Source organism: Hemitrygon akajei, chromosome 8, assembly GCF_048418815.1.
Source record: "Hemitrygon akajei chromosome 8, sHemAka1.3, whole genome shotgun sequence".
Classification (NCBI taxonomy): Eukaryota; Metazoa; Chordata; class Chondrichthyes; order Myliobatiformes; family Dasyatidae; genus Hemitrygon; species Hemitrygon akajei.
In genome coordinates this window covers 107690452-107709752 of record NC_133131.1, presented here as the reverse complement: position 1 = coordinate 107709752, position 19301 = coordinate 107690452, and the positions used below count along the sequence as shown (strand labels likewise).

Here is a 19301-nt window from a genome sequence, read left to right as displayed (position 1 = left end):
TTACATTTGGATTCCTCAGGGCATCACAGACATAATGCCTTCTTGATAGCTCTCTGATCTGTGCCAATGTTGGTGCCAGAAATGTCAGTCTGATCAGGCAGTCCTAGCCAAGGCTGAAGCCCACAGGTGCCCAATCTGAGCATTGAAAGGTCACCTACAATGGCCATCTCAGGGGCTCTTATTGGATGCACTGGATCCTTTAACCTCCTAACTTCCAGCTTCTGTCATGACACCTTATATGAATATGTGTATAAATGAAATTTAAGACAAGCATAATACTTAGCTTCTCTATTTATTGATAATCGCCCTACCTGTCCAAATGTCCCTCCAGCAAGTTGGAACAATTCATGAACTCTGGTCAATCCACAGCAGATCCTGATGACCTGCCCCAGACTGAGCCAATTACCTTTGGTCAATTCATTGCTGCCAATGGCTTCCTGACCTGCTTTTAAAAGGCACTAACGATCAAAACCCATTCAAGTGGATTTAATTATTTAAAGAATTATTTAAAAACATTCACTTAAGAACACCCTTATGATTAAAAACTTGTGTAAACCATCAAGATATAGCAACAGAATGCAAAGCAATCCGTTTATTTACAAAGTTCTTTTTTTAGCCAAGTTGTGGGGCTGGACACAAAAATATCCACTCCCTCAACACAGTATGCTTGTGCTCTTACCAAAATTAGTGTTGTGTGCAGTGAAAGAGGAGATCAACTGTGCAGATGAGAAGGCTTGGAAGATAGGAACCAGTGACCAAAATACTGCAGCTAGTTCTCTGCATAATTACCAACTGAACCTCAGTCCAGTTGGACAACAAATTTACAGAAGCATACTGGATAAGTATTTTAACAAGTTCAGGGAAAGGAGAATGAGACTAGTCTAAATGAATATCTCCTATAAAGGTCATTTGCTAGTATCATGAACCAAATCGTTCTTATCTATGGTGTATGAATCATAATGACGGTATGTTACCAAGTTGTGACTGTTCATTTTAAACATTGTTTAGCAAAATTATGATTCGTGATCTCCCCAATAGTAACCATAAAATTCTAAATTCTGTTTATTTTGTAACTCTTTATTCATTTGTTTATTTGTTTATTGATTTATTGATTGATAAATACAGCATGGTAACAGGCCCTTCTAGCCCAATGAGTCTGTGCCACCCAATTATACCCATGTGGCCAATTAACCCACATGTCTTTGGTACGTGGGAGGAAACCAGAGCACTGGGAGGAAGACCACACGATCTCGGTGAGAATGTACAAATGTCTTACAGGCAGTGACGGAATTGAACTTGGGTCACTGTCACTGTGGTAGCTTTACGCTAGCTGCTACGCTACTGTGCATTTTTGACAGATATTTGAGAATTTTTTTATCACAGTTATATAGAGAAAACAAGAACTATGAAAATACTTGGTACACCAATTTTTTGATTAAACCCAGTCGAAGAAGAGGTTAAAAAGCCCCACTCAGTTACAAATGCATCAGAATTTTTTTGTAGTTCCCCCCCCAACCCCGCCCATCCCCACCCACCAGCCCCTCTTCTGCCTCTGTAATTCAAGCATCAGTACCACAAAATTCCAAATTTCTCCCAAAATTAGGTGAGAAGAGCTTTGGAACCCAGCTGAAGCCCTGAGCTCATGTAATATTAAACAAGTCAGCTAATAAAGACAAAGCTTCCTTTCTTTTACACAATAATTGTCTCACTGTTCACCTCATTGTTAAAAGTTAATGGAGCTGCCAGCTTTTTCACTGCATTTTCTCTTTCAGGCAGAAGAAGAGAGAGATGATATGGAAAGAGTAAAGCTTGATAACAAACGGATTCTCTTTAATTTACTGCCAGCACATGTCGCACAACATTTTCTGTTGTCCAATCCTCGGAATATGGTGAGAAAAATCTTATTACAGAATAAATTCAATGGCACTTCAGTAATATGATTGTTCCTTAAAATGCAGGCAATATTTCTTTTCCCTGAACAAAACTGTGATAAAATGTTTCCTGCAAGCACGTAGTGTTCTCTTTACCTGAATCACAATATTTTGAACATTATTTTAAGTAATAAGATCCAAACATCTGTGCAACTAGAAAGCATGATAAATTGGCAATGCAGAAAGGTATCATCTGAGACCCTGTCGTAAATTTGGAGCAAATATTGCAAAAAGTAATGCTCCCCCTGTCACAATTTCAAGGACAAAGAGGTGGCCATGCCAATATTCAGCCCTTAAACAACATCATTACCAGCAGATTACCTGGGTGTTATGAATTGCTGGGAGAGCTTGTTGAAATGCTACTCTATTTCCTCTATTTCAGCACTCAGAATGAATCGCAAGGTAGTATATGGTAATAGATACGTACTTCAGTAATGAATTTGACTTCAAAGCGATGTCAATAGCAAAATACCGCAGATGATGAAAATCCAAAACTAAATGGAAATGCTGGAAATATTCAGCAGTTTGAGCAGCATATGTGGAAAAGAGAACGAGAGAGAGTTCCATCTCCCTCCACATATATCAAAGCTGGTGAATATTTCTGGCATGTTCTGTTTTACTGTACTTATATTTGTTACAAGATCCTTTGAGATAATTTGAGGTTGTGAAAGGTGCCATATAAATACAAGCCATTCTTTTACCTCTCTCCATACTTTTCCATCAAAGTGTACACCCTCACTTTTGGATTGAGGTGTACCTTCCATGGGTCTACTTGTCATACCGGGCTCTCTACCCTGACCACTTCTGTTTTGCTACTATATTCCAAATGTTCTCTGTTTTCTATCCCTTGACCAAATTTGCATCCATGGCTCCTCCCTCACTTTTATTTTGGAGTTTTCAGTTTTGCTCACACTGATTGTACATTCAAATTATCAGATTATTTTTGAAAAGTCATGTTCTCTGTCACCACATTACCTTCATCAACACTTTCTGCTACATCATCAAAAACTTCAGTGAAATTAATCCAGCAGAAGCAAAACTCACAAAATGTTGGAGGAACTCGGCAGGTCAGGCAGCATCTATGGAAAGGAATAAACAGCTAATATTTTGGGCTGAGACCCTTCTTCAGGACTGGAAAGGAAGGGGGAAGACTCAAGCAGGATTTGTCCATAATAAATCTGTGTGGGTTGCCATTTTATTAACCCAGTTTTGTTTTGAGTATTGGGGTAGGATGGGCAGAAGGCAACTTGGTAATGATGCAGTGCATTGCTGACCTTTCCAAACCAGGATTTTGCCCTGTGAACTTCAGATGCATTCATTGTCTCTGGAACTTCCGAGTAAGTGTTAAGACTTCACTCTTCATGTTAAGGCTATAAAGTAAAATTAAACATCCAGGAATGATGGGCTGGTATGAAAACACCAATGCCCAAGAACAGAAAGCCCTACAAAAAGTGGTGGATACAGCCTAGTCCAACAAAAGGAAAACCCTCCCCACCATTGTGCACATCTACAAGGAGTACTGCCAAAAGAAAGTAGCATCCATCATCAAGGTCCCACACCATCCATGCCATGCTCTCCTCTCGCTTTGCCATCAGGAAGGAGGTACAGGAGCCTGACGTATCACACCACCCATTCGAGAACACTTATTACCTTTCAACCGTCAGGCACCTGAACCAGCATGGATAACCTCACTCACCTCTGCCCTGAAATGATTCTACAACCTACAGACTCACTTTCAATGACTCTGCAACTCATATTCTCAATATTATTTATTTACTTTTTATGTATTTGCACAGTTTGTCTTCTGTTGCACATTGGTTATTTGTCAGTCTTTGTGTGCTGTTTTCCGTTGATTCTATTGCATTTTTTATTCTATTGTGAATGCCAGCAAGAAAATGTATCTCAGCATAAAATGTGGTTACATTTATGTACTTCAAAAATAAATTTGCTTTGAACTTTGAGTCTGAGTCCAGGAGGTTGTGCATTAGAGGCAGGGTGAAAATATGCAGTAGTTCATTCGGAGTCTGGTCATTAGGTCATTGTGACTGTCATTGGCCATTGAATGATGGAAGGCAGGTCTGAGGAAGAGTAATCAATGGCCTCGACAAATCAGCAATATGAGGGAGAGGAAAATGGACTGTGGGTGAGATCAGGATCCTCACTGAGCCACAGAATGAAGGGGACTGGGAGCTGTGAACATTAAAGAAATTGAGACCATCAAGACATCTGGAGTTCAAATGGTCTGAAGTCAAGGCCACTGGGTAGATCAGCTTGGGCATCAGAAAATTAGGATCTCAGAATGAGAAGGCTTTCATGATGTTGGGTTCTGGGCCAACCTATAGTTAAGGTTTGAGAAATTTTGGTGGAGGGATGGCCAGTACTTTTTGGGGCTGGACTAAACATAAATATGGGACTTACCCTGGTCATCTTATCTGCTACTGTGAAATGAAAACAGATGACTTTGTGTACTAAATAGTTGCTGCATATAGTGCTAAGAACCATAGCGTTTCCATGAGAAACTGGGCAAAATGGCATTTTTTAAATACAGTGATTTTCATATTTGTGTGACTGTATCCAGACTGAATTATGAATGCTACTTAATGCCATAAAAACAAGGAGAGATGTCCATGCTGTGAGGGGTAAGGGTGGTTGGTGTGCTGGGCTACATTCAGAAGAAATTAGGAGGAACTGGCTGTTTGCTGCACTAAAGCCAACCCATGGGCAAAGTAACAATTCTGGACCAAACTTCAATCAATGAAGGATGCTTGACAGTTATGGCAGGGCTTGAATACTTTCACCTCTTACAAAGCTAAATCAAGTGACATGGCAGGGCTTCACTTTCAGAAGAGCTCAATGCCTTCTATGCTAGCACTGACTGTCAAAATATGGAGGAACCATCACGAGCTCCCACATCCCCTGATGATTCCATGATCTCAATCTCTAAAGCTGAAGTGTGAGTAGCTTTCAGGAGGGCAAACCCACGAAAAGCATCCAGCCCAGATAGGATATCTGGCCAAGTACTAAGGCCCTGTGCTGATTAACTGGCTAATGGTTCACTGAGATCTTCAACCTCCCACTTTGGCTGTCTGATGTACCCATCTGCTTCAAGCGGGCTTCAATTACACCGGTGCCCAAGGTCTGCCTCAATGACTATTGTCCAGTAATACCTTCATCCACAGTGATGAAGTGTTTTGAGAAGTTGGTATGAAACATGTCAACTTGTGCCTGAAAAGTGACTTGGATCCACTCCAGTTTGTCTAATGGAGCAACAGGTCCACAGCAAATGCCATCTCATTGGCTCTTCGCTCAACCCAAAAACATCTCAACAGCAGAGATGCTCTCTATCAACTACAGCTCAGCATTCAAGTCAAGTTAAGTCAAGTCACTTTTATTGTCATTTCGACCATAACTGCTATGTACAGTACATAGTAAAAATGAGACAATGTTTTTCAGGACCATGGTGTTACATGACACAATACAAAAACTAGACTGAACTACGTAAAAACAACATAGAGAAAAACAAAACAACAGCAACAACTACACTAGACTACAGACCTACCCAGGACTGCATAAAGTGCACAAAACAGTGCAGACATTACAATAAATAATAAACAGACAATAGGGCAGTAAGGTGTCAGTCCAGGCTCTGGGTATTGAGGAGTTGATGGGTTGGGGGAAGAAACTGTTGCATAGTCTGGTTGTGAAAGCCCGAATGCTTTGGTGCTTTTTTCCAGATGGCAGGAGGGAGAAGAATTTGTATGAGGGGTACGTGGGGTCCTTCATAATGCTGTTTGTTTGCGGATGCTGCGTGTAGTGTAAATGTCCGTAATGGCGGGGAAGAGAGACCCTGATGATCTTCTCAGCTGACCTCAATATCCGCTGCAGGGTCTTGCGATCCGAGATGGTGCAATTTCCGAACCAGGCAGTGATGCAGCTGCTCAGGATGCTCTCAATACAACCTTTGTACAATGTGATGAAGATGGAGGGGGGGGGGGGGTGGGAGATGGACTTTCCTCAGCCTTCGCAGAAAGTAGAGACGCTGCTGGGCTTTCTTTGCTATGGAGCTGGTGTTGAGGGACTAGGTGAGATTCTCTGCCGGGTGAACACCAAGAAATTTGGTGCTCTTTACGATCTCTACTGAGGAGCCGTTGACGTTCAGTGGGGAGTGGTCACTCTGTGCCCTCCTGAAGTCAACAACCATCTCTTTTGTTTTGTTCACATTCAGAGACAGGTTGTTGGCTCTGCACCAGTCCATTAGCCGCTTCACCTCCTCTCTGTAAGCTGACTCATCGTTCTTGCTGATGAGACCCACCACGGTCGTGTCATCGGCGAACTTGATGATATGGTTCGAGCTGTGTGTTGCAGCACAGTCATGGGTTAGCAGAGTGTACAGCAGTGGACTGAGCACACAGCCCTGGGGGGGCCCCCGTGCTCAGTGTGATGGTGTTGGAGATGCTGCCTCCGATCCGGACTGACTGAGGTCTCCCAGACAGGAAGTCCAGTATCCAGTTGGAGAGGGAGGTGTTCAGGCCCAGTAGGCTCAGCTTTCCAATCAGTTTCTGAGGGATGATTGTGTTGAATGCTGAACTGAAGTCTATGAACAGCATCCGAACGTATGTGTCTTTTTTGTCCAGGTGGGTTAGGGCCAGGTGGAGGGTGATGGCAATGGCGCCATCTGTTGAGCGGTTGGGACGGTACACAAACGGCAGGGGGTCCAGTGAGGGGGGCAGCAGGGTCTTGATATGCCTCATGACGAGCCTCTCGAAACACTTCATGATGTGAGTGCAACGGGACGGTAGTCATTTAGGCAGGACACTGAAGACTTCTTTGGCACAGAGACAATGGTGGCGGCCTTGAAGCACATTGGAATGATGGCGCTGCTCAGGGAGATGTTGAAGATGTCAGTGAGACCATCTGCTAGCTGGTCTACACATCCTCTGAGCACTCTACCAGGAATGTTGTCTGGTCCAGCAGCCTTCCGTGGGTTGACCCTGCACAGGGTTCTTCTCACATCGGCCACGGTGAGACACAGCATCAGGTCATTTGTATGGGGGGTGGATTTCCTCGCCGCCACATCATTTTCCGCCTCAAAACGGGCATAGAAGTTATTCAACGTATCTGGGAGGGAGGCATCACCTGCACAGTCAGGTAATGTTGTCCTGTAACTGGCAATGTCCTGGATGCCCTTCTACATGTGCCGTGTATCGCCACTGTCCTGGAAGTGACTGTGGATTCATTGGGCATGTGCACGCTTTGCCTTTCTGATGGCCCACAACAGTTTGGCCCTCACTGTTGTTAGGGCTACCTTGTCGCCTGCTCTGAAGGCGGAGTCACGTGTTCTCAGCAGTGCACACACCTCTGCGGCCATCCATGGCTTCTGGTTCAATACCAACATCCCTTCAAAACTAATCAATAAGCTCCAAGACCTAGGCCTCAGTACCTCCTTGTGCAATTGGATCCTGGATTTCCTCACTTGCAGACCCCAGTCAATTTGGATTGGCAGCAACACCTCCTCCACAATCTCCATTAGCACAGGTGCACCACAGGGCTGTGTGCTTAGCCCCCTGCTCTACTCGCTTTACACTTATGACTCTGTGGCTAAGCACAGCTCCAATGGCATATTCAGGTTTGCTGATGACACTACTGTTGTAGGCTCAGTCATCATGGGTAAAGCCCTCCCAACAATTAAGCACATCTACATGGAGTGTTGTCACAGGAAAGAAGCGTCCATCATCAGGGACCCCTTCCATTCACCTATCAGCCCCGACCAGGAGTTGAGGATGTCATCGTCTACCTGCTGAACTGTGTCTACGCCAACCTGGACAAGCCGGCGAGCACTGTGAGGGTCATGTTTTTTGACTTTTCCAGTGCGTTCAACACCATCCGCCCTGCTCTGCTGGGTGAGAAGCTGACAGTGATGCAGGTGGATGCTTCCCTGGTGTCATGGATTATTGATTACCTGACTGGCAGACCACAGTACGTGTGCTTGCAACACTGTGTGTCAGACAGAGTAGTCAGCAGCACTGGGGCTCCACAGGGGACCATCTTGTCTCCCTTTCTCTTCACCATCTACACGTCGGAATTCAACTACAACACAGAGTCTTGCCATCTTCAGAAGTTTTCTGATGACTCTGCCATAGTTGGATGCCTCAGCAAGGGAGATGAGGCTGAGCACAGGGCTACGGCGGGAAACTTTGTCACATGGTGTGAGCAGAATCATCTGTAGCTTAATGTGAAAAAGACTAAGGAGCTGGTGGTGGACCTGAGGAGGGCTAAGGCACCGGTGACCCCTGTTTCCATCCAAGGGGTCAGTGTGGACATGGTGGAGGATTACAAATACCTGGGGATACGAGTTCACGATAAACTGGACTGGTCAAAGAACACTGAGGCTGTCTACAAGAAGGGGCAGAGCCATCTCTATTTCCTGAGGAGACTGAGGTCCTTTAACATCTGCTGAACGATGCTGAGGATGTTCTATGAGTCTGTGGTGGCCAGTGCTATCATGTTTGCTGTTGTGTGCTGGGGCAGCAGACTGAGGGTAGCAGACACCAACAGAATCAACAAACTCATTCATAAGGCCAGTGATGTTGTGGGGATGGAACTGGACTCTCTGACGGTGGTGTCTGAAAAGAGGATGCTGTCCAAGTTGCATGCCATCTTGGACAATGACTCCCATCCACTCCATAATGTACTGGTTAGGCACAGGAGTTCATTCAGCCAGAGACTCATTCCACCGAGATGTAACACTGAGCGTCATAGGAAGTCATTCCTACCTGTGCCCATCAAACTTTACAACTCCTTCCTTGGAGTGTCGGACACCCTGAGCCAATAGGCTGATCCTGGACTTATTTACACTTGGCATGATTAACTTAGTATTATTTAATTATTTATGGTTTTATATTGCTATATTTCTTCACTATTCTTGGTGCAGCTGTAATGAAACCCAATTTCCCTTGGGATCAATAAAGTATGTCTGTCTGTCTGTCTGTCCAAGACAGACACTCTTCTCACTGCCACCTTCAGGAAGAAGCTGCAAGAGACTCAGGACTCATACCACCAGGTTCAGGAATGCCTTCACTCACCTTCACTTGCCCCATCATTGAAATGTTCTCACAAGCAATGGACTCTCTTTCAAAATCTATTCATCTCATGTTCTCGATATTTATTGCATATTTATTATTATTGTTATTATTGGATTTGCACAATTTGTTGTCTTCTGCACTCTGGTTGAATGTCCTATTTGGGTGGCATTTTGTTGATTCTGGTATTATTATTCTATAGATTTGTTGAGTATGCCCAGGAGAAAATGAATCTCAGGATTGTATATGGCGACATGTGTGTACTTTGATGATAAAATTTACTTTGAACTTTGAAAAGGTATATTCATCCCTTTATGAGGAATCTTCCCACGTGATTCCTTGATACATTGGTGGAAAACAACTGAGAGATGCAGCAGAGATCTGCTGGGATCCCTTGGAATGATCCTGCACTAAAGAGTCTGATATTCCAGATGACTGAGACCTCAAGAGGAGGGTTGTCCAGGCACGAGAGCATGATAGCCATGTCTTCCCTCACTGGGTCATGCATTTCTACCTTGACTACTGATGAAAAACTGAGCCTCTGAAGACATTGACATTTTGGGCATTCTGCCTAGGGGTCTGATGACATTCTGGAATAGATTCTCCTTTGAAGATAAGAGTACCTCCTAGAACAAAAATCCCCAACCCAGATCACGCAGCCTATTACCATCATAGACAGGAGATTTTGCAGATGTTGGAAGTCTTGAGCAACACAAACAAAATGGTGGAGAATGCAGCAACTCGGATAGGGTCTTGTCAGCTGATTATTTCCCTCCATAGGTAATGCCTGACTTGCCGAGCTCCTCCAGAATTTTGTGTGAATAGTTCAATCATGATCATATCAGCATCATCAATAATAAATAACTCTCCTAAAACATAGAACACTACAGCACAGTTCAGGTCCTTTAGCCCATGATGCTCTGTGACTTTTAAACCTACTCCAAGATCAATGTAATGCTTCCCTTCCATATAGCTCTCACTTTTTTGTTCAGACATGTGTTTGTCTAAGTGTTAAATAGTCATTTCTACCCTGGAGTTAAGATACTGGCTATTCATTATGTGTTACGTATTCGGGCAACAATAATATAGATGAGTTAGAGGAAGGGTTTTTATAACAAATAACACGTTTATTAAACACTGATAACAAACCCCCTTCAAATGTAAACAAACCCAAACAATGGTCCGAGCTCAGCTGCTGGCAGCTGGTCAGACAGTTCTTAATAGCTTTGCAGTCTCAAACAGTCTTTAAAGTAGTATTGAAAAAAAACAGTTCTCCAAAGCGAATTTCCGAATGAAAACAGTTCAAAGAATGATATGCCGACAGTTCAAAAGCTCACGGTACTTTTAAAAGGAGAGACTTTTTAAAGCGATGTAAATTCTCTTCCACGTCGATGTCCTTCGATTCCCAGCGTCGAACTCCCACGTCGAATTTTATTAAATATAACAACTTAAAGTGACTGACCTCTCTTCCACACTATTCTCAAACCCTTTCTGGTCATCCCAGGGGTCAACAGCGAGAATAGTCAACGAAATCCTTCCGAATGAGGATCACACAAGGTCGAAGTCAATCCATCGAAAATCGATTTTTCTTGATCTCCAAACTTCACTCTCCATTAGCAAAGAAACCGTTGGCTCTGACCTTTTAAACTTTTGGCATTAACAAAACTTCATTTTTAACTAAACTGCGTCATCCCTTTAAATCACGCAGTGACATGAAGTCATCTTGGCAAATCCAGCCACGAACTGCCCCACCTGATAGGGTGGATCTTCCTTTTATACCCTGTAGAAAAAACCTGTCACATGACCTCTACTGGCGGGAAAATGACATCACTCCACCATTACCTCATGTCCAGTATAACTTCAACCCCAGTCACGTGACAAGGGTACCACCGTCACGTGTCACGGGTACGTAACATATGTCAATGTCCTTTAACATCTTGTACACCTCTCATTGGTGTTTAACCTATGGTGCTGTTACATAGTTTACATTCGTCAATAACATAGTATGAAGCCATTTGACCTGTCAACTTTACTCCAGTCTCAGATGGATCCCATACATCCCATTTCCCCAGTTATTTCCCAATAGGCTCTTCCCTGTAGCCACATCCCTATCAATTACCTTTAGTTCTCCTGCCACTCACCTACACCAGGGAAAGGATAAGGTAGCCAGTTCACCCACCAGATACAGGAAAGGTCACTGATTGTGTACTTCAGGGTTCAGGTGGTGTGTGAGCAGCCCACCATGATTTCTGAAAGTGGTTGCTCAGGGACAAATAAAACTGCACTGAACTAGTATTAAACTACAATGAACTTTCTTGAAAGTGGAAATTTGAACCCAAAAAGCCAAATTCATAGTGTTAATCCTGTATCATTGGTACATGAGGATATCATTAACCGTGCACATCACTGCTGTCATTTTCTCTCCATGCAAAATCAAATGGAGCATGAATATAGTCAAGCCATATTCACAATTGCTGCCATTTCTCATAGAGTCATTGCAGTTCCTTGAATTTGCTCATTAAACCTCTCAAGTAGAAATGGGGAAAATTTCCAGGTCGTAGTTGCTCTGGTAATTAACACTGGTCATTCTGTGGATGAGGTGATTTAGTTTCTCCTGCTACACTCCAGAAGAAATATAAAAGTAACATTTATTATCATAGTACATACTTGTCACCACACACAACCCTGAAATTTTTTTTCCTGTGGGCATACTTAACAAATCTATAGAACAGTAACTGTAAGCAGGATCAGTGGACAATAAACTGCACAAATGCAAAGATAAATAAATAGCAATAAATAACAAGATAAAAAGTCCTTAAAGTGAGGCCATTGGTTGTGGGAACACCAGAAATAGAATGAGCATAGTTATCCCCTTTTTTTCAGGAGCCTGATGGTTGAGGGGTAGTAACTGTTCTTGAACCTGGTGGTGCAAGTACTGAGGCACTGGTGCCTCCCACTAGATAGCAGCAGCAAGAAAAGATCACGGCCTGGGTGGTGAGGAACTTTGATGATGGATGGTGCTTTTCTACGGCAATGTTTCATGTAGATATGCTGAATGGTTGGGAGGGTTTTACCTGTGATGTATTGGGCCGAATGCACTACCTTTTGTAGGATTTTCCACTCAGAGACATTGGTGTTCCCATGTCAGGCTGTAATACAGCCAGTCAGCACACTTTCCACCACCAATCTATGAAAGTTTGCCAAGTTTTTTGATAACTTGCCGACTCTCTGCAGACTCCTGAGGAAGGAGAGGCATTGTTGTGCTTCCTTTGCAATCATACTTGTACTGTGAGTCCAGGACTGGTCCCCTGAGGTAGTGACACCCCAGGAATTTAAAATTATCACTCTCTTCACCTCTGATTCTCCGATGAATACTGGCTCATGGACTTCTGATTTCCCTCTCCTGAAGTCTACAATCAGTTCCTTGGTCTTATTGACATTGAGTGAGAGGTTGTTGTTATAACACTGCTCAGCCAAGTTTTCATTCTCCCTCCTGCATGCGGATTCATCACCACCTTTGATACAGCCCATAACAGTGGTGTTGTCAGCAAACTTGTATATGGTGCTGGTGCTGTACTTAGCTACACAGTCATAGGTGTAAGGCGAGTGGAGTGGGGAAATATTGCATAGGGAACAATGCAAAATATATTCCCCATCAGGTCGAAGAAAAAGAAGAAGAAAGCCCTTAACTCCGAGTGGAGTCATCGGGACGCTGTCGTGACGCCATTTTTTCAGCAGGCTTTCTTGGTTTTACAAGGCTGAGTTACTAGCTTGACACTCAACCCAGCACAGATGGAAAGCGTGCAAGGGAGCTGGCTGGATTTGAACTCAGGAGCCTTTGCTCCAAAGTCCGGCGCTGATGCCACTATGCCACTATCAGGTAGTGTTCATGTTGAATTTCCAAAACAACCAGAAATAATTATTATTCCATCTTCCTGTATTCAATATGCATTTTTAATCACCAAGCCCTGGAATAGATGTGTGGCAGAATTGTATTTCAAGGCTGTTATACCTCCACCAGTGACCAGCCTATAATTCCTGGTTTATCCTTTTCTCTTTTTTTTTTGAAAGCACTGTACAGTTACATTGTCAACAGTGGAGCTTAAAATAGGCAGCACTTGTTGAGCTGTTTGCTGGAGTTTATTTTATAAATGGAACGCTACTGAGCAATTAAAGCCTCTGGATGTTATCTGAAGCATTGCTGTAACCTTGAGGCCCTCTCGTGGATCATTGCTGTAACTGCACTACACCAACCCACTACCTTCCTTATTTGGAGAACTGGTGAGGGAACTAAAGGCAAGGTATCAGATAATCTGACTCAACAATCAACTGTTACTGGCATAAATACTGTTTTCATATTTACCTATCCACCCCAGTAGAAGTCTTTACAAATAAATGTCACTGGGGTTTTTATGTCAATCAACTGGAATACTCTTAAAACCTTATAGACAAGTCTTATTTTTCACCTATTTATTCAACGTGCTATTGCATTTTCTTCAGCCAAGCCAACCACACCCAAGCCCAACCTGTCATTTATCCCTTGTCCTGGCTTCAATCAGATGGTCTAAATTCCATTCAGTTAGAGGCCTTGGCCGTTTGGCTGTGTCAAAGGATCCCAGCAGATTTAACTTATAGTTAAAAGGTTAATGGCTTGCTAACTGTTGATCCAGGTACTGCCTAGACACCTGTTCTCTGGCAAAGCCACTTCCTTGCTACACCGCTAGAAGCTGGGATTTCCTGGCCTCTGCACTGGCCTCTAATGCTCAGACAATCTCCACAGTCACTGGCTAAGGCTAGGCTGGACTCGGATGGTTGGTTGTACCAGAAGTGCAATGGTATTTTTGGTAAGCAGTTAAATGAAAATAAGGTTTAACCCTAGTAACTTTTTAAAAATATGCTTATAAATTGTCTGATATCCACTTCCTTCCAGTTGATTGACATGGAAACTCCAGTGATGTTTCTCTGTTGAGTCCTTTCTTGGAGTGTGCACGTGGATTTAAGAGCAGTCCCAATCCAAGGAAACATTGCTGAGAGAAGTCCCTGAGGATTCCATGTCAATCACATGTGAGTCAAAGGATGGAACATCTTCAGCAATGCTGAACGTAACACTTGTGTAGTGCTGGTCTTATCTTGGGTGACTGGGTGCCGCACTCTTCAAGAAAAGAATCAAATTACATAGCACTACACTAGGTGCTAGTAGGCCATCAGAAACTCTCGGTATCAGAAGGAGACGGTGAATAGAAAACACATACTTCTGGAGGCAGGTTTTGCTTATAAAAAAGCAATATATACAAAATATTTACAAGAGTAAGAACAGTTAAAAATTCCAACATTCTGTTTAGGTTCCAAATTGCAGATATCAAACTAAAACTGTGTTTCTTTTCAGTTAGAATCAGTGAGATTTATTAGCATAACCTTCATGACTCTAATTTGTCTAACTAATTAGATCTGGTCTTGTTCCCTATTTAAAGCTTTACAGACTAACCTTTCCTTTAAATTTATTCCTAATTAGTTAGAAACTAATTGAATTCCTATTCTTAAGTATTATGGTTAACTTCAGTTTCAGTTCCAGTCAGTATGTCTACAAATTCAAAAAAAATAGAGCTTAACACCTTTCAGAACAATTCTCCAACATCACAACTTTTAAACAAAGTAAATCGCATTCAGTAACTTGATCCTTTGAATGAAAATAAACTTATACATTCAACCGTATTAAATCCTCTACGTCATTGAACATTTCCATCCCACACTGGTTCTTCGATCTTGGGTGGCTCACTATCTTGCTTCTCGGTTCATTGGATGAAATAGTTGATCATCTAGGAAAAGTTGATTCACAAACTTATACAAAGAAAAAACCTGACCTGTATAAAACAGGATTACAATTCATATGTTTTTATACACATTATGTTGTCTATTTCAATATAACTCAATATTATATTGTTATTTCCAAACATTTCTGCTACAACACTATTGAACATATTAAACACTCGGAACAGTAAAAATTTTAACTCACCAAATCCCTTGGTATGATTTAACAGAACTAATTCCCGGTTATACAGTAGAGATCTTGGACACTCGTCTCTGCCAATATTGTCTCATTACAGCTGCTGCATGTTACAACTGTAACTTCAATAGATCTTTTATTGATATCGCGTCTCCTCCAGGGGTGTCACCCTGCAGTGTTCAAGTAGGATAGAGATACTACTAATTCCTCTTTTTTAAACAGTTTATATATTTACTTTCTATTTAATGTGTTTTTCTCGCTTGTTCACCACATCTGTCTGCCACACTTTGTTCTCACATAGATTTTTTTTACCCCAAGTTCTCTTTTTGAAAAAAATGGTTAAAGCTTCCCTCCACAGGTGAAGCTTTCTAACATAACATCTTTGGGTTTAATTAACTTGGGTTACATGAGGGTAAGTCACATTCCAATGATTATGAGTGGCATGATGTATGCCACTGGTTGGCCTGCAGCAGCTTGTCCACATTTGGCAAGATGCTTCTCCAGTGATGAATGTTGCAGCCCTAACCACAAGGCAGGTGGCAGGTCGTAGATAGATAAGACCAGGCCCAAAGGAATATAGCATCCTGTTGCTAATGTAGGGTACTTCTCAATTAATCATGGAAGAATCAACAGTTCAAAATATATTTAGTTGTCAATTGCCTTAGGACTAAAGAGTAATAGGCAGGAATTGCACACAGCTCAGTTCTTAATTGACCATTAAAGACTCAAAGATAAAATTAGATCTGTGACAATCTTAATGTGCTCTTAATCTGATCAGTAGGGGATACATATGTTAGTCCCTCCTCAGCTATTTTTCTGTGATGTTACACTTAACCTCTACATGTTGTTCATTGCAGGATCTCTACTACCAGTCATATTCACAAGTGGGTGTGATGTTTGCCTCGATTCCCAATTTTAATGACTTTTATATTGAACTAGACGGTAATAACATGGGAGTTGAATGTTTACGCCTTTTGAATGAAATAATAGCTGACTTCGATGAGGTACATTTAATTCCTTATTAGTCATAATATGCATTCATTTTATAAAATGTTTGAACACTGCATTTGCTCATAAATTTAGTTTACATCTTTCTTTTGTTACTGAAGCTAATGGACAAAGATTGCTACAAGGACATAGAGAAAATCAAAACAATTGGCAGCACTTACATGGGAGCAGTTGGGCTTGTACCTACAACTGGAACCAAGGTGAGCAATTAGCCTACAAGTTATTGAATGAGTTGTGAGGCACTGGAAAATTCACTAATAAAACAATTGCACCTTTTGTTCCATAAAAGCATGGAAACACAAAAATGATATGTCGCAATAGAGAACTAATTTTTCAATATTATAATATGACATTGATGACTCTTTTAAATTACAGGACAACTTTGGTGCAAATCCCAAGTAGAATGTGTACAGGCAGAAACAACTGAGCCATGTTCAACCACTGCAATGATAAAATATTATTATTGAGTTTCAGTTTCAGCTTTCAAATGCCAGACATTTAGAATAGACAATGTGCTTGAAGTTTTCATAGTCTTCAGTATCACACCATTAGTTTCCTTTTTAGGATTGCATTTGAATTTGTTTATTTAACATTTGAACATCGAAGCAATGTGTTGTTTGCGTTAACAACCAACACCGCCCAAGTTGTGCTGGCGGCAGCCTGCGAATATCGCCACACATTCTGGTGTCAATAGAGCATGTCCACAATGTTCAGTAGAATAAAACAAACCAACAACAACAAAGTAAGCTCCTTTCCTCTCTCCCACCAACCCAATACCTCCAGGCCTCCAGCCTCCAGTCTCTCAGCCAGATTCGCAGATATCAGGCCACAATCACACATCAATGCAAAAAAAAAAGCCTTGTTTATTAGTGCAAATTGAAAAGGAATATGCAAAGTTCAGAATATTATTCAAAACATAAAACATCAAACACGTCCAGCTACTGCTCGAGTATGTTTGAACAAAATTGTAAAAGAAGACAAATAAATTTGTCGAAACATTCAGCTGACATTCATCAGGAAACCACAGCTGTTCTTTATGCATTTGGAATCATTGTTCAAGACCGGAAAATATGATAAGTCGACAATATTTGAAAAAGGAACAGTAAAAGTGGAACAGAGACGATCATAATCACTTGGTAACAATGAAGATCAAATTTTGTGCTTGGATTATTCTGGTCAACACATTAGGAAGGATGTGATTGCACTGAAGAGGTTGCAGAGGTGACTCACAAGGATGATTTGTTATGCAAGTGGATTGGGTAAGTTGAACTTGTTTTCCCTGGAACAAAAGAGGCTTGAAAGACGTATGTAATATTATATGAAGGACAGAGTAGATAGTCAGAATCTTTTTCCAGCGGTGGGGGTATTTAAAACTAGAGGGCATAGGTTTAAGCTGAGTGGAAGAAGATTTAGAGTTTTTTTGTAGTGTGGTTTATATTTAGTACTTGATGCCAGGGGAGGTGGTGGAATCTACGTTGGCAAGAGACTTAGACAGGCATTTGAATAAGTCCATAGGACACAGGAGCAGAATTAGGTCATTCAGCACATCAAGTCTACTCTGCCTTCTATTCATAGCTGATTTATTTTCCCTCTCAACTGCACTCCCATGCCTTCTCTCCATAACCTTTGATGCCTTTACTAATCAACAAAATACCAGCTTCTGCCAACTCCCTGTCTCCTGAACACTCACTACCCCTCCACCTATCTGTATCAGCCACAAACCTGGCTACAGAGCCGTTAATTCTGTAATGCAGATCTTTAACACATGATGTGAAAAGTAGCAGGCACAATACCGATCCCTGCCCCATGGGACATCACTAATCACCAGCAGCCAGCCAGAAATGGCCCCCTTTATTCCCACTGCCTGTTATTTCCTCAAATATTACCAACAGATTTGTCAGGCAACATTTTCCCTGAAGGAATCTATGCCTATTTTATTGCGTGCCTCCAAGTGCCCAAAACCTCATTCTTGATAATGGACTCTTAACAACTTGCCAACTGCTAAAGTAAGGCTAATTGCCATGAAATTTCCTGCCTTTTGTCTCCTTCTGTTTTTTTAAGAGTGGAGTTACTTTTGTGATTTTTCAGTCCTCCAGAACCTAGTGAATCTTGATAGATCATTACTAATGCCTCTACTACAATCTCTTCATCAACTTCATTCCGAGCCCTGGGGTGTAGTCCATCTGGTTCAAGTGACTTGTCCAATCTTCCGTAGGAAAAACTTACACAAAAATACTTATTCAGTTTGTCCACCATTTCTTGTTTCCGTATCCTTACCTCTCCAGTGTCATTTTTCCAGCTCTCTTACCTCTCGTTCACTCCTTATATATCTGAAACAACCTGTTTTATATTATTGGCCAGCTTACCTTCATATTTCATTTTTTCTCATTTCTATTTTAGTTGCCTACTGTTGGTTTTTAAAAGATTCCCAATCCTCTAGCTTCCCACTAATTTTTGCTATATTGTATGCCCTCTTTTTTGCCTTTTTTGTTGTCTCTGACTTCTCTTGTTAGCCACAGTTACCTCATCCTCCCTTTAGAATGTTTCTTCTCCTTTGGGATGAACCAATTCTGCATCTTATGAATTACTCCCAGAAACTCCAACCTTCCTGCTCCACCATCATCCTTGCTAGTTTACCCTTCAAATTAAATTTAGCCATCTCCCTTCTCAAACTCTATTTAACTTTTGCTCAATGGCAATACCGATAAATCTATTTTTAGGTTCTCCCTCTCAAACTGCAGGGTGAATTATGATCACTGCCTCCTAAGAGTTCCTTTACGTTAAACTCACTAATCAAATCTGGTTCATTATACAGTACACAATCCAGAATTACCTTTTCCCCAGACAGCTCAAACACAATCTGCTCTTAAAAGACCTCTCATAGGCATTTCAAAGTTCCTTCCCTGGGGATTCAGCACCAATTTGATTTTCCAAACTACCTACATATTGAATTCCTCCATAACCATCATAAAAATGTCATTTCTACATGGCTTTTCAATTGTCCTTTGCTATTTATATCCCACATCCTAGCTAGTTCGGAGGCCTGCATATAAATTTCACAGAGGGTCTTTTACCCTTGTACTCTCTCAACTCTACCCACAAGAATACTAACACTTCTGATCCTATATCACATCTTTCTAAGGATATGGTTTCATTTTTTACCAACAAAGCCACCCACCTGTCTGTCTTTTTGATACGGTTTATTCTTGGATATTAAACTTCTGACTGTGATCTTCTTTTAGCCTTGACTCTGTGATGCCCACAAGATCATACTGCCAA

The 19301-nt window shown here is 41.7% G+C and overlaps 1 protein-coding gene across 2 annotated transcripts in view; it reads left to right on the top strand.

Moving 5' to 3' along the window:
• LOC140732146 (adenylate cyclase type 1-like) overlaps positions 1-19301 on the top strand; it is a 263389-nt gene that overhangs the window by 208684 nt on the left and 35404 nt on the right. For both annotated transcript variants that reach the window (XM_073054366.1, XM_073054367.1), the window contains 3 exons: positions 1773-1889; positions 15872-16018; positions 16124-16222. In XM_073054366.1, the coding sequence (XP_072910467.1) occupies positions 1773-1889; positions 15872-16018; positions 16124-16222 (363 nt within the window). The remainder of the gene's footprint in view (positions 1-1772; positions 1890-15871; positions 16019-16123; positions 16223-19301) is intronic.